General features: G+C 49.0%; 1 protein-coding gene across 1 annotated transcript in view; it reads left to right on the top strand.

The window, feature by feature from the left end:
• ARL6IP6 (ARF like GTPase 6 interacting protein 6) overlaps positions 1 to 23417 on the top strand; it is a 214283-nt gene that overhangs the window by 134785 nt on the left and 56081 nt on the right. Inside the window, exon 2 of the mRNA XM_085645534.1 lies at positions 18326 to 18379. Coding sequence (XP_085501660.1) covers positions 18326 to 18379 — 54 coding nt within the window. The remainder of the gene's footprint in view (positions 1 to 18325; positions 18380 to 23417) is intronic.

The raw sequence follows: 23417 nt of genomic DNA, 5'->3' as shown, positions 1-23417 counted from the left end.
ATATCTGCAGAAAGTTTCAGGTACAGTAAAGCTACCTTGGCCTGTCTAAAACCAGCCTTTTTTAAAACTCTTTTAAAAAAATGTTTCCTTGGGAGCGTATAATACAGGCATAACAGCACGAAGTTTTAGTAAAACCTGCAGGCACTGCTAGGCTATGGTGTTTGGAGTTCAACCTGAAGCGTGTCATAAGGTACCTGGGCACTATGGATGAGATACAGGTAAGGTTCAATGCCCGGGCAAGATTTCGTCAGTATGTGGCTTCTCACTGCAGGTTTTGTTATCTCTTGGTCTTCCCTGATAGAACCCAGTAAATTCAAAAACTCCCCTTTAACAATGGTCTTATCCTTTGCCAAGATTTTGGTAGGGTGAGTAAAAAGTTCCAGGTGACCCGTGGCCTTAAGAGAATCTCTAACATATTTAAGCCATGGGCTATTCATCCCTTTGTCCCGTACCAGGCAGTCCTGAATTAGATCTCTTGTCAGGGCCGCCTCTGGGTTAGACCAGATCTTAATCCAGCAGCTAACCGGTTATAATTTTATCCTGTCCTCGATGTGGGCACCACCCAGCTCTTCATGTACAATAAAGCCCGGGGTACTTTGTGGCACTTTCAGCAGTCTTCTTAAAAGTTTATTCTCTTCGGTATGGAGCGACTTTGTATCCACAAAGCCCCAGACCTCACTGCCGTAGAACTTTGGCGGAACATATTGAATTTTAGAGAATCAGGAGCCCAACGGCCCAGCCTATGTGCGTGATTCATAATTGCCCCCATGCTTCTGGTTAGTAAACGAAATTTATCCTCCCGCAATGGTTTAAAATTAAGCTGGAGTCAACCAATATCCCTAGGTATGAGAAGGACAACTTTTTCAATACAGTGTGCCCCAATCGTGTATTTATATTTCTTTTGGGGCGCCTTCCCTACCTCCATTATGTAGGATTTGGCTAGGTTTGCTGACAAATCCAGGCTCTCCATGAAGTGGATAAAACCGTCTGACAAAGTTTGTAGGCCACGCGGGGTTTGGGCCAGAAGTACTGCATCATCTGTGTAGAGCAGAACCTGGACCTCCCTGTGACCTATCTTAGGTGAGTCCACTCCCAGCCCCGCCAGTGCTTTCTCTAAGCCGTTAATGTAGAGGGTGAATAAAAAAGGTACTAAAATACAGCCCTGTCTAACTCCCCTTGTACAGGGGAACTGATCTGTCAGACTGCCCTCCTCGTTGTACCTAACCTGGGCATGTGTATTCATGTGTAGGGATCTCAAAATATTTACTAGGCCCTGATCCACTCCCAGTCCCTCCATAAGTTCCCACAGTTTGTTCCTGTTCACCCGATCGAATGCGGCTGTGAGGTCCATGAACGCCAAGTACACAGTTCCTTAGCTCGCTTTCGTGTACTTGGCGGTCAGGAGATACAGGTGGAGAAATTGGTCCGTTGTAGACCGGCCGGCCCTGAAACCATATTGTGTGTCCGTTATGATCTTGTGTTCTTCTGACCAATCTAATAGACGGTTAAGTATAACCCTGCCGAGAACTTTCACGGACACATCTATCAGGGATATTGGCCTGTAACAGGACGGGCTCTCTCTGTTAACTTTTTTAAAGATTGGCACAATTATGGCTGTTGACCAAGATTCAGGCAAGCCCGTGCACACTGCAGCGTTTATAACCCTAGTTAAAATCGAGGCCCACAACTCTGCATACGCTAAGAACAAGTCCGGGGGGACACCATCTGGACCCGGCGCTTTATTTCTGGTCAATCCTTCTATGCCGGCCTTAATCTCATTAAGAGAGAAAATTGTGGGTTCCCCCCTTCCTGGCCCTTCATTGGTCACAGGGCAATCTTCCTGGGTGCTAAGATTATATAGACCTTTACAGTGCTCATGCCAGGTCTCCGCCAGGATGTGGTTTACAATCTTGGTTTTATCCCGGTCTTGGAAGCAAGGGTCATTTATTATTTTCCAAAATGCTGTCATATTTTTAGTATCTACTGCTTCCCTCAGGTTCTCCCACGCCTGCTGTTGCATCAAAGATTTACGGCGCTTAACCGCATCTTTGTATAACCCTCGACGCGCCTTAACCCTGGTTTTATCCCTCGGGCAGGATTTCAAAGCCATTTTCAGCTCTCTCAGAGCCTTAGAACAAGCCTGGTCGAACCACCCATGTTCCCTTGGTTCTTTTTTTTTTTCCAGACTTGACCCTGAGGAGTCTATTAATATGCAGTGTTGCCCCTTCGTAGGCCTTAACCAGCTCGACCCCTGTCACTTCAAGATTCGGGCACCTCCCTATATGATGGTCTTTGGCTGCCATTAGTGCTTCATAAAAGGCATCGTCGTCAATTTTGGACCATCTCAGCCTTCTACCATGATCAGTCGTCATTATCTCCCCTTTCGGACCTCTTTAGTTGAGGGTGTTGGTAGTGTTTGGGTCCCTCAGGACAATAACTAAGGGATTTTGTTCACTAAATGCACTAGATTGTATTTCAAACCCCAAAAGCTCCTTCTTCATTATGTGAGATACAAAAATAAAATCAATGACTGAATCACAGCCTCTTCCTTTAAAAGTTGGGTTTATCCGCCCTTCATCAACTCCATTTATTAAATCCATGGTGTGTTGGAGATCATGCCTTTCCAGCACCTTATTGAGCTCTTTTCCGTCTGCAGTGTGTTCTAAATGGGGGCCCTCTTCCAACGGACAGGAGTACCAGACACCCCGTGTATTTTTCGCATTTGGGCAAAGGTGACAATTAAAATCACCTGCGAGCACCCAGTCGTACTTGCATCCCTCTTGATCAGTCTCTCCCTCCAGCCTTTTGCCCAATTCTCTAAAATTGTGACACTGGAACTATAGCATTATAGAAGTTCACGAATAATATGTTCTGGCCCCTCATACGTAGTTTTAGCCCTTGTACAACGTCAGAGTTCCAACTCAGGTCTACCCATGTCCCTTTCAGTTTTAAATCCGCATAGATCATCAGCCCGCCCTTAGCTCTTCCTGACTGTCCTCTCCTTGCCGGGACAAAGAACATCTTAAAGCCTTTAAGAGCTAGCTGGTCTCTGTTCCATTCCCATGTCTCTTGTAAACATATGACCTGGAACTTTTTTATATGAGCCACCCATTCATAATTTTTAGGTCTCGCCTGACCCAGCGCATGCGCTGGTCTGGCGAGACTTATTGAGAGAGCTCCAAAAAGTGCTACCAGGCCAGCCTAGAGGTACAGTGCATGTGCGTGGGCGCGCCACGCTTTACCGCAATTACTTTCACTTTTGCGGCGGCACGGCCGCTTTGATGTTTGATCGCGATCACTTGCACGGCCGCTTGGCATAGCCAATAATTCTCGCTTTTGAGACCTTATAAGTATTTAGTTAAGCCACTGTTGCATGGCTAAACACTTATAAGGTCCCAAAGGCGAGACCTATTGGCTATGCCGATGCTTGTTTAGTTTTGCTTACAGCCCCGCTACGTTCCATGATAAAACTTTTATAGTGCCTTGGGTCATGGTACTTGTGCTCGGCAATGTCTGACCGCCGCGGGTAGTCGAATGGGCTCCTATAGTCTGACCTGTGTCCTCTTTAGGACAGCTAACCATATCACTTTCCATGGGAACGGGTGTTTGTGTGCAATCTGGGGTTACTGGGAGGCCTCCGCTAGAATATATACATGGAGCAATCGCTTCGGCGAGGACGTTCATGTCAATCAATGTCTTCTAATCCCCGCCTATTTGCCAGAGGAGCAAAACGATTTTTTGTAAGAGACAAGGGCCCATTTCCAATCACCCCACTATACGTTTGCCTATCAAACTCTCTTCGGGAACTTGTCCATGGGTCCCTATAAAAGAAACCCAGCGGTAACATTTGGATGAATGGGTCATTCTCCCCCCTGAGGCCACCTCGGGGATAGGCAAGGAGGTCCTGTACCAACGCTGGTGTTCTAAAATTTACGATCACTGTGTCTCCTTCAAAACACTTTCTGCTCCGACCTATCCAGGACACCCTTCTTGCCATTAAGATTTGCCTATAGTGCTCCAATTTAAAATGTGTGTTTTTACTTAACCAATGTGCTGCCCTGTTTTTTTTTTTTTTTTTAAAGAATTTTTATTGATTTTTCCCCAACCATCGCAGCATGAAATCAACGTTACATACAATAGCCTCGTGCAAGAGAGCTAGGCAACTTAGGACAGTTCAGGAGAAGTTAGTTCCGCAGCATTTTCTTCCCTAACACCCCCATCCCGCCCCCTCTCTACCCCCACTCCCCCTCGTCAGTGTGCCCGCAGCAGACCCCCTCCCGGTGAGACATATAGTGCCCCAAGGATAAAGAGAGCCTAACTCAAAATTATGGGATGAGCCCCAGCAGTGCTTTCGAAAGGACCAAAGGCTGCACGCTGCCACTCATATGCACACCACTCCTGCGGCCCGACCACTCGGCACGTCTTAAGATAGTGTACAAATGCCGATTCCTCACGGAAAGTATTCAAGTGGCCTCATCCTGAGCAGACTCGCCAGCGGTCCCAGGGGGCCCCGCCTCACTCCCCATATTCCGGGCCATGCGTGCATGATCCTCACCTTCCTCATCCTGCTCCCCCGGGCAACGAAGTTCCTCCACCAAGGCTCCCCACACCCTAGCATCGTCTAGCGCCTTGTCATTTGAAGCACGCCTGGCCAGTTGTAGACGAAGCGTCCCTTCATTCCCTGCCCAAACCAGGAAACTCGCCTTCCACCTCCTAAAGCTCGGTCCTGCCCTTGCCTTCCAATGCATGGTAAGCTCCCTTTTTGCCATTATCAGTCCCAAATCATAAAATTTGCTCGTAATTTTTGTACGGGGGTGTGCGGAAACCAAAGTAAAAGGCAAGTTCCCATGTCCACTGCCAGCTCACGCTCAGTCACTTCATTCAAACACGCCACCACATCTGCCCAGTAAGAGCCCAGACCTGGACAGGACCAGAACATATGTCCGAAGTCAGCCCCCTCCGCATTGCACCGAGGACACATTGATGGAGAGCCTCCGAAATACCGCAAAATCTTCGCCGGAGTTAAGTAGGCTCTGTGGAGAGTGTAAAATTGGACCAGTTGAAACCTAGCGTTGCGTGTGCCCTTCCAGGTTTGCCGCAACAGCTGCGACCACGCCGTCTCTGGAATAGGCCTACCAATGTCCCCCTCCCATTTCTCCCGCAGGGCAGCCAGGGGCGCGAGCCCTTCCGTGGACAGCCGCCTATAGAGACAGGTAATGGCCTTAAAGGTGCCCGCCGCCATAACGACGTACTGACATCCCAAGGACGTTGGGGGTTCCGACAGCCCCATCTTCCAATGTTTCTGAATCCCGGACACCAAGGCAGAGTGAAGAAGATAATCCCCCCTCGGTAAGTCAAAATCCCTCTGCAATTCCTGGAATGGCAACAAAACCCCGTCTCTGTATAGATCCCCAAGCATGTGAGCCCCACATTCCTCCCAGCCCGCCAACGCCGACCAGTCTCCGCCATGTGGGAGAGCCGTACACATGCCCAAAGGAATTTCCGGGGCATATGGGACCACGAAGCCTGTTCGTTTCTGACTGCGGATCCAGCAGAGCCGAAGCGTGCGCTCCTCGAGTGTGAGCTGGTCCAACCGGAGTTTTTGCTGAAGCACAATAAATGACAACACATGCATAGGGATGATCCTAACCTGCGGGCCCCCAGGGCCTCTGAACTCGCGCACCACGGCCTGCGTAAGCCATTGCAGCTGCGCTGCCAAATAATACCATTCAAAATCTGGAGCTGCCAGCCCCCCCCTCCACCCTCGGTCTCATCAGAGTGGTCAACGCCACCCGAGGTCTGCCTAATCCCCAAATGAACCCTGTCGTCAGTGCCCGGAGCGCCTTAAAAAAGGAAGCCGGAATCCATATCGGCAAGGTGCGAAAGAAGTAAAGCAATCGCGGCAGCGCTACCATTTTCAGCAGCGCCACTCGCCTGGCCACCGACAACGGGAGGGTGCGCCAGAACGCCATACTCCCCTTAAGCCCCCTCAGTGCGCCACCCACATTTCCCTCGAAGAGATCGGCCGGAGCGTGAAATATGCGGACGCCCAGGTACGGCAGGCAGGCAGGTTCCCAACGTAGGTCGTCCAGCGCCAAAGGCGCCTGGGCCCCAGGGGACAGAGGAAACAGGCAAGGCTTAGCCCAGTTAACCTGCAACCCCGAGAAGTAGCCAAACTCCCGGAGCAGGATTCTAGCGCCCCGCAAGGAATCCCGCGCATCTGCTAGATACAACAAGAGGTCATCCGCGTACAGGGAGATATGGTGTAGCTCTCCACGCAACGGAACCCCCTCATAGGAATGTCCCTTACGAGCATGCGCCGCTAGGGGCTCGATCGCCAAGGCAAACAAAAGTGGGGACAACGAACAGCCCTGAGGAGTGCCTCTCTCCGCCCAACAAGCCACTGAGATAGTACGTCCCGTGCGGACCCTAGCCGTGGCAGAACGATATAACAATCTGGTCCAGCGCACGAAGTGGTCCCCCAGGCCAAACCCCTTCAGCACCCGAAACAGATATGGCCACTCCACGCTATCGAATGCCTTTTCGATATCTACCGACAGTACCACGGCCTCCGATGGGCCCTCCTCCCGGTCCCCCATAATCCGCACTAACCTTCGAATGCATGCTGCGGTATTCCTCTTGGAAATGAAACCCGATTGATCCGGATGTACCAATGCGCTCATGTGGCCCATGAGTCGCGTGGCCAAGATCTTACTAAGGATCTTATAATCCACCGAGAGCATGGAGAGCGGCCGGTACACCGACCTGGAGGATGGGGACCCCATCCTTCTTCAGCAACGGTACTATGATCGCCTGCCTCAAAGTACACGGTAGCTTACCCACGTCCCACGCCTCCCTATACACTGCCTGCAGACGCGGAGCTAAAGTATCCAAATATGCGGCATAGAACTCCACTGGGAGACCATCCGCCCCTGGGGTCTTTTTCCGAGCCATGTGTTTAACTGCTGCTCTGATTTCTCCTATAGAGATCTCCGCCCCCAGTTCAGAACCCTGCTCCGGATCCAATTGTGACAACTCAGCAGCTTCTAAGTAAGCGTCCAGCCCGTCAGGCAGGTCCCGCATTCTGCTCTGATACAACAGTAATAATCCAGGAATTGGTCATTGATCTCCCTTTGCGAGTAAACCAGGCCCCCTGTTGGAGTAGCCAGCAACACTATTGGTGTTCCCCTAACAGCCGGGTTAGCCAGCCAGGCCAGTAACGACCCCACCTTATCCCGTTCAGCTTGTGCGCGGACCATATATTCCTTATAATCATAGCAGCGAAGCCGCTCCACCTGTGTGGCCACCTCCTCCCGCGCCGCCAAGACCTCCCTCTGGGCGCCCCCGTCTGTATGACCGACTAGTTCCGCCTGGCGCAATCGCGCCTCAGCTTGGTCAATATCCTGCGACAGTACCTTGCGTGTCCCGGCGACAGCCGAGATGCAAATCCCTCGCACCACCGCCTTCAGGGCATCCCATTCATGGGCTCTGCTCGTTGCCGTCCCTGAGTTACCCACAAAGTAGCGCTCCACACCCTCCCTGAGCTCCGCGTGAAACACAGGGTCCTCCAGCGCCACCGGATTCAAACGCCAGGTCGGAATCACTTGCAACGGCTGCGACCAGAGGACCGTTATCAAACAGGGATTGTGGTCTGAGAGTGTCTTTGCCAGATACTCGCTATGGCACGTAAGTTCCAGGGCTCCCGGGGTACACAAGAAGCCATCCAGCCGAACATGTAGGTCGTGCGGCACACAGTAGAATGAATAGTCCCTGTCAGACGGGTGATGCACCCGTCAAGCATCCACAAGTCCCCAGGCTGCCTGCCAGTCCCGTCTTACCTTGGCCACTCTGTGCACTGCTGACTGAGCCAGCGGGGGTGAGAGCGATCCAGTTCCACATCAGTGACTGAGTTAAAGTCCCCCCCAAGAAACACCGTGCCAACCAAAAAGGACGCCAGCCTCCCAGAGAGCCGTGCAAAGAATGCAGTGTAGTCAGAGTTCGGGGCATAGATACTGCAGAAGGTCACGTCCCTGCCATCCAACCGACCAGACTCCACCACAAACCTCCCCTCCGGATCCACCAGTGTGGCCGTAGGTTGGAAAGGAACCCCGGAGCGTACCCAAATCAAGGCCCCTCTAGCAAAAGCAGAAAAGGTAGTGTAAAATAACTGTCCCCTCCATATCTTCTGCAACGCCAGCCCCTCAGCCCGATCCACATGTGTCTCCTGCAAAATGGCCACCTGTATCCCCCTGCGGACCAAATATGCATGTACTTTATAACGTTTTCTCATGGAGTTCAGCCCTCGCACATTCCAAGTGATACACTTCAATTCAGGTCGGGTCGCCATATGGAAGTATTCCACAGAACACAGTCCTAAGCAGCTTAGCGGGCACACTGAAAATCCCCCCCGCCACACACAAACCATCCCCAACAAACCCAGATCCCTCCCATCCTCAGAACAGGCTCTAAACCACAGTTACCCATCCAAACACCAATCTAACAAGAAAGTACCCTGGTAGCTACCAGAGTCTCACAATATGTGTGAGGTAGAGGCGGTGACCCAGCACGGGCTGGACAGCAGTCCCAACAAACTAGTCTGTATGTCGGCCTCGAGTCAAAGTCCCCTCCTCCTGGCAGCGTCCCGCCCCCAGCGGCCCCCCCTCCACCCCGCCCCCCCACTCAACCCAAGAACTATGCCCTCCAACATCATCAGCAGAACCATACTCGCCCCTCACCGGTCCACAAAGCATCGATAGGCTCGCCACCCTGTACTGTATGCAGTTCATAGTTAGACTGCCTCACTCGTCCAGCATTCCATCCGCGGTGCCCGGTGTGACCTCCGGTAAGTGTCCACTGGCTCTCTGAGTTCACCGACTCCTCCGACTCCTCCTCCTCAGAACTCCACCGGGATCCCGAATCCGCTACCGAGGTCGCAGCCGCCGCTCCAGATATGACGGAAACCGCCTGTAAAGCCGCCTGCCTCTCTAACTCCGTCTGAGAATGCGATGGAGATCGTCTGCTCACCACACGCTTCCTGTGTCGGCGGTCCCGGCGAGGCTTCGGCTGGGTCCCAGCCTCCGAGTCCCTCCGCCCAGCACTGCCCCCACCCTCGAGGTACTGTTCCAACCAGTGCCATGCATCGTATGGTGCATCAAAGAAATGAGCAGTCCCATTTGCCATCACCTTCAATCGAGCCGGAAAGAACAGGGCATACTGGATCCCCTCCGCTCGTAGGGCCTTCTTAATTGCCATGAAAGAAAAGCGACTCCGCTGAACCTCTTGGGAATAGTCAGGGTAAAGAGAGACTAGAGCATTGTCAACTCTGTAGGGGCCAGACGTCCGGGCATTCCGCAGGATAAGGTCGTGATCCTTGAAATGCAGCAGGCGTGCGACCACCGGCCTCGGGGGGGCGGCCCCAAGCCGGCTGGCGGGCCGGCACTCGATGGGCTCTTTCAAGGGTGTAGAACTGCGATAAGCCCTCCGGCGCCACCACCTCTCGCAGCCACTTTTCAAGATAGCTGACCATGTCGTCCCCTTCGATACTTTCGGGCAGGCCTACCACCCGTACATTATTGCGCCTATTGCGCCCTTCCGCCCTCTTCTCAAGCAGTTGCACTCTGCGCGACAAGTCACCCAGCGAGGCCTCTGTCGCCGTCTGGGCTGGCTCCAGTGCCACCAGCTTAAGTTCCGTACTTTTAACGCGGTCAGCCAGTTTGCCATGGTCAGCTCGCAATATGTGCTGCCTTGTTGATTAACATCTGGGGTGTTTCTTCACAGATTTCAGTAGAAGCAGGAACCCCTGTCAGAACTATAGTATAAGGGCTCGCGGCGGGAAGAAGATCCATAACAGGCAAATTCGTCGTGCCCTTGACAAACTTGCTCCCTACTGGCTCATTCACTACAATTGCACCAGTCCCATCCCCCTGGTCCCCTGAGCCCTCTTTCCTGTTGTCCCACTTTGTTGTGGCATCATATGCCCTTCCTTCCTAGTGGGATGAACGCTCTCCTTCCTTCTGGTGTCTTCGTTTCTGCCAGTCCCCGGGTGTGCTGCTTGCGCACTACCTGAATGGGTACTATTCCTCTCTCTCTGCGGTAGGTCCCCCTGTGGTACTCCTCCGTGCCCTCACTACCTCGGGTGTCCATATCCTGAGCTGCTATGGGTCGGGGGGTGACTAATGTGGATGGGCCCGTCCACTGTGCTGCCAATCTGGCCATATTTTCTTCGAGCGCGCTAATTTTCGTGTAGAGGGGTGCTAGTTGGTTAGTGATTAATAATTCCAATCTTAACCATAATGGTGAGTCCTCCTCATTGCCCAAATCCATCCCTCTGCATTTAGAACACTGCGAGAAGCCTGTGGCTTCTGGTGTCCCTTTGGGCCTATCCTCCTTTAATGGTTCTTTCTTATTCACATTTCTGGTATTCTTATTTCGTCCTCTCCCTCCCCCTTGTGCGCTCTTGGCTGAGGCTGTGGGGACACTTACGGACATGACATCTCTACTAGACATGTGTTGATCTAAGCGCGCCCTTTTGGATCGTGTTACAACCTCTGCGGGTTCCATAGGTGGCAGCCCACAGGGCTCTGGTGCTTCTGCCCTCTCCGCCCCCTTTTTCCCCGCTCCTTTCCCCCTGCTCCTTTCCCCCTTGATGATGACGTAGATGCCAACATGGATTGGCCCAATTCCTCCTCCTCCCCGCCATTTATTACAATTACAGATGTCATTTCCTTGGTAGGTGACATAATTACTCCTGCCTCAGCGCAGGCTTTCTCTGCCGATCTGTGGGAAGTAATAACCGTGTCTGAATTTTTCGGGGTAACAGCCTTCGGATTCTCTGTCTTGGCTAAACCCCCCATGGACAGTCTTTTCTGGGCTGTGTTGGAGTCCAAGGAAAGTCGTCTTTTGGCAGAGCGAATTTCTTGATCCAAGCATGATTCTGCCCTGATAAAGAAAGCATCCAGTGTCCCTTTTAGGCTCCCTCCCACATTGTCTGGTTTGATTCTCTCTTTAGTCATTGCGATTCGGGGACAAAATCCCAACAGGATCGGCCTTAAACTGCACAATAATAGACAACCAAGTCAACAACCCTCTGGATGTATAAGTTCAGCCGCAATGTACTGTTTGGAAAAGAGGGCAAGTTGCGAATCAAAATAACCCAACTGATTTGAGTCACCAATTTTACTTCCTTTTGCGGGGATCCAGTTTTCCTCACCTGCCTTCTGTAGCGGTGTGTAGTCACCAAAACGGAGTAATCATATATGTAGGTGGCGATGTTAGAGCCCTGGCCCAGCCCTGCCTCCTCCTAGCTACGAGAGGCGCCGCTATGTTTTAAGCCCTTTATGGTGACGATAGAGGTGTGCGCTGCCCAGGGGACGATGGTCAATGCTGTCCCTGATGACCGTATCAGCCGTCACCCTCGGCAATGGTACAGCGAGAGAACCGGGTGAGTTGTGCTACCTCCAGGGTCCTGCAGCGTTCAACACCCCAACAGCAGATTGGCAAAAGATCAGCCCGCCAAAGTCAAACAACGAGCCCCATGGTGAACCCGGTGAACACTGCAAGGTGAGTGAGATAAAGTCTTACTTTTTAATCAGTATTAGACTCACCGGTAATGCCGCCCTCCTATCTCTCTCCTACCGTAGTCCACACTTGATTTTCTTGGGTTTCAATACTTGAAAAATTCTCATGCGGCACTTTCCCGTATTTTCTCAGCCCAGCCTGCTTGTTAGAGCCACACCGCTGCACTTCTCTGTACTTAGCCGCACTTATCTGCCTCTCTGCCTGCGAAGCACAAAGCACTGGAACCATCACTCTGCAACTGCCGTCGGGCTGTAAAGACGAAGAAAGACAAAACCTCTACGAAACCTCTACACTCGGCGCAGTCCTCAGCGGTCAGCTGTGGGGGATATGAGGAACCGGAGCCGACTTTCAAACCCTGCACCCTCTGTAGTGCCAGAGAATACCGTTCCGTGAAAGACCGTGAAGGACTGTGTGGGTGCCGGAAAATCTACTGCTGGCACACTCGCTGCTTGCCCCTGCCAATTACCGCAGATGCGGTGGTTCAACAAAGCTCCTGCAGCTCCTCAAGTCCTTCTCCTGCTCCTCCTGCTGCTACAGCAAAAACAAAGACGCGGAAACTGGAATTCTGCAGCAGGTGGTCTGCCGTCGCTCTCTCCACAGGCCGTTCAAGAGACCCAGCCTCACAACGCCCCCAATGCCCACAACAGCAGCAGCACCCGCAGTCACCAGCCGCGCCCGGTATAAGCCACTATAACTTACCGGTCCACATGAGGACGGCAGCGGAGTGGCGTTTGAGAGCTCAGTGCCCTCAGCTGGGAGGTGCTGCACAGAGCGGGCCGCCAAAAAGAACAGAAATCACAAAAGCACAGGTCGCAACGCCTCAGTGCTTCTCACTGCCTCCAGTTCCCGCCGCACACAGCTGCAAGCTATGCGGGGGGAGCGCTGTAATTTCCGTAGCATTGACTTGAGTCGCTGTTCTGGTGCGACAATATTATACTCTGCCAATCCATTCTTTCCATTTTGTATCCTTTAATTTTTGCCTTCTTGTGTGTTTAAACTATAACTCCAGATGCAGTAATTTAAAGCCAAAATCCATTTTTTTTGTGTGTTTGAAAGTCCTATTTCCCTGTGATGTGCAATAAAACTAAACATAGCTTTTATAACTACATCTACCTGCCAGGAAGCACCCATGCTGTTCTATTAATATTATATACAGTGGTAATATTTTTTTTTATTCTATTTTGGTTCAAGCGTATGACTTTACTTAGTCATCAGCATATTGTTTTAGTTTATTTTGTGGCTTATGCTTGCATCAAAAAATAAATGAATCGCATCAGTGTGGCAAGGACAGACCCATCAGATCCACCACACCATCTTCAACTTTACAAACTCCAACGCCCAGCACACCTTAACCAAGCACCACTGCTCTACTCACCGTAGCGGGGCAAGGTAACATAGACCTATTGGACTCAGACACTCAGCTCCACACCACCCAAAACGTCAGCAGATCTTCACCAGGCCATCCACAACTTCTCTTCCTGGATCAACAAATGTGCCAAAAGAGTAGCTCCGCTGAAGCCAGCAAAAACCAACACAACCTCAAGACAAAGCCGCCTTGTATACCCCAGAGTTTAGCACTACCAAGCAGAAATGTCACCAGCTCAAGAAGTGATGGTGAATCACCAAGGACCCCTCCAACAGAGCCACTCACAAAGCAGCCCTCAGCGACTACCACCTGCGCATCAAGGAGGCCAGAACAGCCATCACTAACCACATCGACACCGCGGCAAACAACATGAAGGGACTACTTCCACAGCAAGATTGTCACCATCTGCAACAACTTTGACTCCCAACCCACCATGCTTGGCCTCGACAAGCTGAACCAACCTACGATCACCAGCCGAACGATAACCTAGTCTACACTGTATTCCCAGACCACCACAAACATCATGTCATCCTACCCCCCACTATTTCTTCAACCTTGGAGCCAACATAATCTGCACATAACTCACCAGCATCCTCAACGCCGCCATCTTCACAGCAACCTTCCCAAATGGATAGAAACACACAGGTCAGACCCCTCCTAAAGAAGCCCTCTGCCAATCCCACCGACCTCATAAATTACCAACGCATCTCCCTGCTCCCATACCCAGCCGAAGTAATCGAGCTAGCCATCAACAAACAACTCACAGACTACCTAGAACGAAACCACCTAATTGATGCCTCACAATCTGCATTCCAAGCCAGTCACATCACTGATAGTGTGCTGATCGTTGCCACAGGCGACATCAAAAGCCTCCTCTACTGGGGAGAAACTGCGGCCCTGATCATCCTCCACCTCTCTGCATCATTCAACCGCGTCTCCAGCCACATCCTCATCCACGGACTCCACAACATCGGCATACAGCAACACGCCTGCAAGTGGATCACCTCATACCTCTCAGGACACACACAGAGCATCCACCTACATCCTTCACCTCTGCTCCCAAGGGCATCGTATACGGAGTGGCCCAAGTATCATCCCTCAGTCCTACCATGTTCAACATCGACATGACCCTCTCTGCATCACTATGTTCAACATCTACATGACCCCTCTTTTAGACATCGTCAGCTCCCACTTACTCAACATAATCTTCTACGCCGATGACTCACCCAGGACCCCTCCAACACCAAAAGCAACTTCTGCAACGCCTTGACCGAAATAGCCAAATGGATGAGAGACCGCTACCTCAAATTCAACTCCTACAAAACAGAAGTACTGCTCTTTGGAAAAGACACCTCCACGTGGGACCACAGCTGGTGGCCAGTAGAACTTAGACCAACACTGACAGACGTACACGCAACCTCGGCATCCACGTCAACAGCCAACTAACCATGAAACGTCAACTAAATGCAGTCTCCTTCCAATGTTTCTACATCCTGCGCATGCTCCGCAGAATCTTCAGATGGGTCCCAATCAACACTAGTAAGACCAACTGTTGCAAAGTCATCCTGTGCCCTGGGCCCCCCCCCCATCTTTTTGCTGAAGAGTACTGGTTTGATTGGCAAACCCCATTAAATAATAGGACAGGGGGATTAAAACTACCTAGAAGTCCCTAGTCCACAATAGGGAATGGCAGTTTAGAGTCCAGCAGCTTTTTCTGCACTTGCATGTGTGCACTGCTGAAGCCTGAAGGCAGTTTAAAAGTAGCCCTGGGTGGCAGGACTGCTTTTAAAAAGTAAATTGTGCCCAAATTAGACTTTGGTGTTTGGGCACTTAAAAGCGATAACCTACAATGTTTTGGCATATTTGGAACACCCAGGGTCTCCCCTGGGTGTCCCAGGGGTGGGTGGGGCAAGGAATATTTATAAGGTATACCCTAATAAAATGAGTATTATATGCCCTGGGTTAAGTGAAATTTCACATTTCACTCCCCACATAGTGATAAAGTGCTACCCAAATTTGACTTTGATGCTAGGAGCACTGTGAAGGGAAGATCTGCAATATTTCTACAGATTTAGAGCCTTTAAAGTCTCCCCTAGTTGTCCCGTGGGGTTGGGGTCCTGTAGATATAAGCGAAGTACTTACAAAATATGTTTTTATAAGTCCTAGTGCTGGAAAAATGGCCCAAGTCATTTTTCCCATTGCGAATCCCATGCCACATAGGTTAACATGGCAAGAAGTTATTAACTAATAACTTCTGATAGGAGAATGATTTAACTTCCATTCAAAGAGTTCCCAGAATGATATTGATGAATCAAACAATATTATATTGATGAATGTCTCCTAAAATGTATAGACAAGAAGTTATAAGACTCTCTTGTTTGTAAGTCCAGATTCAGCCTTCAAGTGGTCTGTCCTGATTGGTCAGAGTTAAGTGGATTAGCTAGTCTGCCTTGAAGAGGTGATAAAGAGCCCCTGGGGTTAACCAGCTCTGCTGAGAGGGCAGTGTTCTGCTACACAGGAATGCCAGAGCAGGGGCAGCAGGGGGAGAAGTCGTAAACCATGGTCTTCAAAGGGAAGGGTACGGCCTCAGTGTCATTTACTACTCTACTCTTGACCCAAAGCCAGAGCTAGGATTAAGGAAAGAATGAGCAGATGCAAGGGGGAGAGGCTATGGAAAGTAGTCATCCTAGGGGTGTGTTTAGCCAGCTCTTACCTCCCTGCTGGAAAATCAGCCATTATGAATTTGGAAGATTTGGTGCACTCTGGGACAAAATAATGCCACACTCTAGAGGATGTGGTAATATCCTTGGGGAGTTGCCCTGCTCCCATTGGTCATGAGTGACCGCCTGCTTGACCCAGAGAACTTTGAATAAGTATCTGAGAGGGGCAGAGTCTGCTTGAAACTTAAGAAAGCAAGACTGCTGAGAAGTTGGGGTGCAAATTCTAAGGCCTGCCCTCTGAAGACTGCACCAGCTGAAGCTACAGCCCTGTGGATTACCTTGCTGCAAAAGAACTAAAGAGTGGACTCCCTGCAAGCTACAGGTTAACTGAGCTCACCTGGAACATCACCACCAAGTATCCTCAACCTGGAGACCTACCAATGGATTTATAAGGGTTTTGTCCAAGTGGATTGTGGCAACTGAAGTCCTCAACTTTCAAGGACCATCTTGGAGCTTCCAGACCCTTGGAGTGAGTTTGAGACACTTTGAGACCCTTTGGGGAACTTCAGGAAGAAGTTCCAGAACTTCGGAGAACTTTGGAGCAACTTTGGAAAAAAGCTCCATAGGGGCACTGACTCAACCTGGCCAGCCAAGCTGCCTGCCTTCAACTGCGAGCCGGCCAAGCCATTCAGGTTCGTCCCGCTGAAAGCTCCGTAGGTCTGACTTCCAGAGTTTGACCGGGAGTAGAAGAAATCCGAGGCCGCCGAACCCTCACTGAATCCAGCCTGGTGAAGTGCATCGAGGGACCCCACGAGAAAAAGCTCAAGAAATGTTTCTAAGTCCGAAGGTAAAAACTGTGACTGGGACCTACTGCGAGGGGTAGCTGCTCAGGGCTCCATCGTGATCGGCCTGAAACTTTGACTTCGAGCCGGTCTATCGCAACCAGATATCCCAATATGGTGCTATAAGTGTCTAGGTGCTATATAATGTAAAATCTTTGAAAATGCATATCTCCGGTTCCCTACATTGGATTTTTACCGTTTTGCAGTCATTTTAAACAAAAAAAAATTTCTTATTTTTATAAATTGGTGTTGGATTTTTATTATGCATTGTGTCTTAATTATTTACTGAAATGGTGATTTTAAATGCTTTACATACCTGTCTTTGAAGTTAAGCCTGCCTGCTTGCAGCCAAGCTACCAAGGGTTGAGCGTGGGAATAGTTTTCTAAGACCTATTCTGAGCCCTATACTGTGTTACTGGCCTTATTGCCAGTGGCAGACCTACATTTGCCCCTACCAATAATCCACTTTCCAACACCGACACACAGGCCCTTGTCACCAACCACCTCAACTATGGCAGCGCTCTCTACGCCGGAATTTCCACCAAACTTCTCAAGAGACTCCAGACCATACAGAAGTTCGCAGCCAGACTCATCCTGGACCTCCCCAAATGGACCCACATCACCCCTCACCTAAGTGACTTTTACTGGCTTTCCATCCAGAAGAGATGCCAGTTTAAGATCCTCAAACACGCACATAAGGCTGTACACAACCAAGGACCTTCCTACATCAATCATCAACTGAACTACCGCCTGCCCCCAAGACACCTGCGCTCCGCCTCACTTGCCCTCGCACACACTCCCCGCAAACATTGCAGCGTGGGGCACTCATTCTCCTATATTGCTGCCAAGACCTGGGACGATCTGCCCCACCACCTCCGATCAGTACCCTCCCTGGCGGACCGTAGAAAGCGGATTAAGACATGGCTCTTCGACAGAGATGTGGCAACCTCAGCGCCCAGATATCCCTATGAGTGACCGTGCTGCACTATACAAATATTTACTTTTTGAATATTTGGGTACCCAAACCTCTTGAATTCGACCTTTTGTTTGACTGAGAGTCCATGCAGGGCCACCTACGTGCAAAGGTGTTGAACTATACTTTTTGGGACAAGGATGAGACCAGCAGCATGACTGCAAACATGAAGTTTGGTTATAATCTTGGTGAAAAGTTTCAGGTAGATTCCATTACAGTAGTCTGTGCGTGAATGATCAGAGCAAAGAGAAAATGGATCCAGGAGCAGCAAAGCAGAATTCTACAGGCAACATGTAAATAGTGCATTGTTTGTGACTTTGTATTAGCGGATATGGGTAATTCTCCTCGTATTACTGATATTTCTGGTTTGATACCTTTGAAAATGGAATGCAATATGGAATGGATAGTGAAGCTAATAGTTGCTTTAGGCAGTCCTAGAGAGCTGCTCTAAATTGGAAATGTTCTGAGTTTTGTGGTTGTACCGGATGCACTTGAAGTAACAGATAGTCTCCCTGGCAGATGCAATTACTTGTGAGTAGACCCTGTGGTAGTCACTGATCCTATAGATGCAGATATAGCTATCCCATTAGTGGAATTAACTTACTGGTTTAAGCTCACCCTGTTTTAGGGACTTTTTAGGGACTTTTTAGAGACTTGTGTTGTCTTAACTAGTCATCGGTAGCCTCACCACATGAGTGGGGACAAATGTGGTTGGCCATTGGGAGAATGGGCACAGAAACGTTTAACTTCTATGAAATGTTAATGATGCTTTAACTACTGAGGTCTGGTGAGGAGTAGTAGCCAAGTGGAAAACACTGGGCTGATGAGGGCGGCTGCCTCTCAAGGGCTCTTGTAACTTTGTTTAACGTACCACAGTTAATTTTTGTATTCTTTGTTTAATTTCCAGAGCTGCCCTCCGAGAAGACAAAGAATGAAGATGGAATGGAAACTCATTTGTTGGGTATGCTTTGCAGATCTTTCAACAGCTCTTGACCTGTTAAGCAGCCAGATATGTTTAATAACTTACAGTGAGAATTTTGTAGTTACTGAATTGTAAACTTTGGCAACTGCTAAGGTTCATTGGACCCATCCATTCTGCATTTGCCTCTGTCCATTTGATCTACAGCCTTTTCTTGGTCTCCACTGTAGAGACTTAAACTCCTAATACTGTGATTTGATTGTGGTTACCGCATTAGCCGTAACACGTTTGCATTTTCTTTTTGGTGGATGTCTTTGTCTAACAATAGAAGCAGGCCCTTCTGTTTATAAAGTTTATTTAGCCCTTGTTCCAATCACCCAGGCTATTCCTTTGACTGGTTCATGGCTTTAGACCCAAATTGAGCCTAATCTTTTAACCCACTGTTCCACAGGTTCAGAAATAATGGTCTCTGGCAGACCATCTTCAATAGCCTCGAGACAATTGACAAGAAGAGGAAATATTTCCAATCCAATTTATCCAAACTAGAAACGTGAGCCATAAAGATTCTGAAGAGCCTGTGGATAAAACAGTGGTAATGCTGTTCACTACGATAGAGATGTAATTAAAGCCTCTAGAAAAAGTGAACATTAATTAAGAATTTCCCATCAGTGTGTCTAGAGCTCTGATGGTAGAAATCAGACACTTTATTGATTTTATTTTTAAAATGTTTCCTTCCTTTGAGGATTTGTTGGACGATTAAGAAAAAAGTTCAATCGCACAACAGACTTTTTCGATGCCTGTCCCTAGGTTAATTAAACATTACTTAAATCTAATAAAAGACTGGATTAATGGTTTAGGAGACCATTTGCGTCCTGGTTCTAATTTCAGTCTGGCCCCCTGATAACCACTTTAGTTTGCACACAGTGCATGTTGTATAAGACTCCCCAAAGTATTCATTTTGCTCACGTTTTAATAGTGTTAAGAGTCAAGTACTTTCTCTACAGTGCTGTGAATCTTGCTATGCTTAGTAACTGACATTGAATTTCAGATACAAAAGTTCATTGCTGGTGGACTGGCGCCATACTTGACAGTGTGAACCATATTTGATATGTGGATGGTGCATCCTTGATTTAATTTCATTAAATGGGGACTACTAAAGATCAGCTGGCTGGTGTTTCTCAGTAACCAGGATGCTAGTTACGTATTCTTTGATGGATAGGTGACCTCCTTGACTCTTGTGTAGACAAAGACTTGTAGCCTGTGTTTAGCTCAAGGGAGGTGGTGTTGGGTGAGTCTAGGTGCAGTACAATACAATAACAGTTTGGGTTAGAGTGTGATGGTCCAGTAAGAGTTGTAAGTACATAATTTATAAAAATAAAAAAGTCTCAAAATATAAAATATCATTTACAGTAGAAAATTGGAATAAAATAATACAAAGTACAACAAACTCAATTAAAATTGTAATGTAGCACAATGAAGTTGTAAAAACTATGGTATTCACTTGAGGGATCGTAAATATCATCACAGCTCTAAATATAAAACGCCAAAATTCAATTTCAAAAACATTGGCGTGGTTCAGCAGTGTTCGCAAACGTATATTTGCAGTCGCTAACAATCGTGAAAACAACACTATAAAATCAAGGGCTGCAATTCTCCCATTTAACCCGAGATACTTTGTGAAAACTAGGGTTACGAACATTGACTTAACAACAAACACTTCAAAAGAAAGGAAGCAAATGCATTTGCAAGCAGTAACCTAGTGTAACTAAGATTGTGCATTACAAAGGGACACTGTTTCGGAGTTTAGACAGTGAGCTTACTGGATCCAAGGAGGTAGACCTGACTCTAGGTTTAGGGTTAATGACATCTGTCACTGAAATGGAGGTCTCTAGTACCTGGAGGTCCTAGTTGCTCAGGTCCCGGACTGATTCGGTAGTGGACAGGCCTACATGATGCAAGAGGTCAGACCACAGTTTGGCTCACAGGAATAGGTGCAAGCCTACAGGCACAAAGATTTTGCCTTTGACCACACGTGGTTCCCCTTCAGGCAAGTTGATAAGCTGACCAGAAGTTTTTGTCTTTGGAAAAGAAAGCAGATTATTTGGCCCTTAATATAGAATCGCTGGGACCCCGGAAGCAAGATGGCTGCTGACTGACGCCACGGAAGACAGCGCTGACCTTCCTCACCCCTGTGAGTCCCCACTGAGAATGGACGAATAACTCCAAAAGGATATGCCTCGCTGGATTTGCTCCGAGAATGCCATGATCCCAATGACTCTAGTGGCTGTTGGTTCTAATGAAACTCCGAGTGGTTGGATGTTTTTACCGGATTACCTGTACTTTCAGCACAGCTCTCACGTGGGTTTTCACGGTGGCATGCAGCTTTCATTGATTTCACGGATTATGCAACGGATTATTGTGCCTCTCCAACGCTGGTTTCGAACAAGAATGGCCCCAAAAACAACAAACTCTGAAAGATCAAGGTGCCGTGAAAGAGGGTAAAAGCGCTAAGGATCCAAAAGACTTGAAAGAGGCAGCTAGAGAGACCAAAGAAAGGAAAGAACATTCGGGGGCTTCGGACTCTGCCTCCCTGGACTCTGGAACTAACCCCGGGCAGACACGGCGCAGCGTTCCAAAAAAGAGAGGTGAGGTGAGCAAAACGCTCGATGTTGGTGTGGCCAGGGGGACAAGATTACGGACGGCTACAACCGGCGAGAATACTCTGCGCCAGCCATCAGTAATGGAGGCATTTTAGATGTCAAGCACTATAGCGGTAGTCCCTGCAAGCAATATGAGCTTACCTGTTTGGCCTCCTATTCTGATCCTGCCCCTGGGAACCGAAGCTGCTCCACAGGCGGGGGACCCGGCTCAGTGCATGCAGAAGACAGTTCTTCCTACTGCCGCCCAGATGCATTCTGGACCTGCTAGTTCTTCCTTCGATTTTCTGCTTCAGAGAGGAGATAGCATTGAGCTGAGCTCGGATTCAAATAGAATGAGGCAACCCGCAGGAAATGGGGCAGATGAATTGCATTTAATTCTGACATCGGAGGGGGCGAGCCCGTCGACAATGGCCTGCACAGTGAACGCCCATATTGACAGCTTGGGTAAGGGCGAAGAGAAAAGTACGGGTGAAAGTGGTTCTTGTAATAATGCAGTAATAGTTGATACGATTTTAGATGCTGAGGGTACAGCCTCGCAGTCAGTCCAAGGTCATTTGGAAATATCTGCACAAACTCACCCAAATACGGTAACTCTGGAGATCCAGGCCGGAAATATGATCAGCACCTCTTGTGAGCTGGACGATCAAGGGACTATCTCTACTTGGTCAAGTGCCCCCTTGCTTTCCCCAGAGGGTGACAATTTATTTTCACTGAATGATGATTCCGACACATCTCAGATTAGTGAGCAGGAATCATCGCAAGAGTGTTTCAGTGAATTAGTCTCCGGCCACGCAGAAGAGGCATCACAACCAGTCTATGACATCTAGGCGACGGGTCAGGACAGAAGGCAGATCTTCGGATTTAGCTAGCAGACGGCTCAAATGGGATTATTCTGCTTCAACATTGACAGCCTGCACTGGCAGTGGGTCTGAATTAGGAGGCACAGTTAGAACTAACAACACTAGCAGTATATCTCCATCTCCAACATTGGAGCTACTGTACGTGACTCTTAAATGCAGGGCGAGGCCAGGCAGGAAAGCAAAAGGTCACAACTCGCTACTAAGAAGCTTCAAGGGGCAATCCGCAAAACGAAGAAGCTATGCTCTGACATGTCTGAAAGGATAACACATGTAGAAACTCGAACTGTTGCCGTGGAGGAGGAGGTGGAGAAACTGCATATATTTAAAGCTGCACAGGAAAAACAAGCACGGGATGTAGACTGGAAACTCGAGGACTTCGAGAACCGGCAGCGTCGAAACAATGTCCGGCTGCTCGGCCTTGAGGAAAATGTGGAGGGAGAGAACATTCTGACCTTCGTTGTGAAGTTACTGAAGGGTGCTTTTCCAGACTTGTCCCACTGGAACTGGGAGATGGAAGTGTAGCGGGTACATCGCTATCCAATGTTTAGGAGACCTCAGTCTAAAAATCAAGGGGAAGGACCGAGGGCGATATTAATCTTCATTGGCAATTTTTTGCTAAGGCAGGCAATTATAGACCGAGCTAGACCCGATTAAAAAAAAAAAAAAAAAATCATCAGAGGGTCATACCTTCTTTGCTCGGCCGGATTTTTGCCACACAACGTTCGAGTAGAGATGGTTACGCCAGATGATCACCCCATTTCAGGGAGCGGGTTGTGAAGCCTTTTTGCTCTTCCCTGCACGGGTCAAGGTTATCCACAAGGGGAGGGCTAGAATGTTTTTTTTCTGCGATAAAAGCCCAGGAGTTTCTCACAGAACTAACTGAATCACGAGGGGCGAGGGCCCTGGCCAATGTAGTAGAAAGTGAAAGGGGAAATACAGGGAAGGACTGATGTTTCCTTCAAGACGGTATATGCACACGCCAAGGGGATAAATGTAAAAATGTATATGAAGTCTAGCTTGGTTAGTGACTATTCGGTTAGCAATGTACTATGGGTTATAGGGCATGGGGATAAAGAAAGTAGTCTTAGGATACGTACTGTTTGCTTATTGCTGAGACATGGTTCTTGCTGAAAATTGGGGGGTTGGGCTGGGGTTTATTATTATTATTTTTTTTTAGATTGACTTAAGGATCTATCCATCGGGTATAGGAAGTATTTGGTATCGGGGCTCACTTGGGAGGAGGGGGGGGGGGGGGAGTCTTCTCGGTCACACTTAGGTCATGCTTGACCTAATTGCCTGTATGGGAGGTGGGGGGTGGCTGGCTCGGGGTGACCTTGAGTGGGTTGGTGTGGATTCAGCACAGTGTGAGGTATTTCGATTTGCGAGGCTAATGAAGGGGCAGCATAACTGGACTCAAGATGGCTTTGTCTGGTTATTTGAGGAGGTTCCAACAATGAGTATGAATGAAAAGGCGGGGTCTGAGAGACTTATTGTAAGAAGGATTTATTGTATGGAACTGAGAAATCTTAAGACATGAGTTTGCGGATTCTGACAGTGAAT

The sequence above is a fragment of the Triturus cristatus genome, chromosome 3_1, assembly GCF_964204655.1.
Source record: "Triturus cristatus chromosome 3_1, aTriCri1.1, whole genome shotgun sequence".
Lineage (NCBI taxonomy): Eukaryota > Metazoa > Chordata > Amphibia > Caudata > Salamandridae > Triturus > Triturus cristatus.
This window is presented reverse-complemented; position numbering and strand designations above follow the sequence as displayed.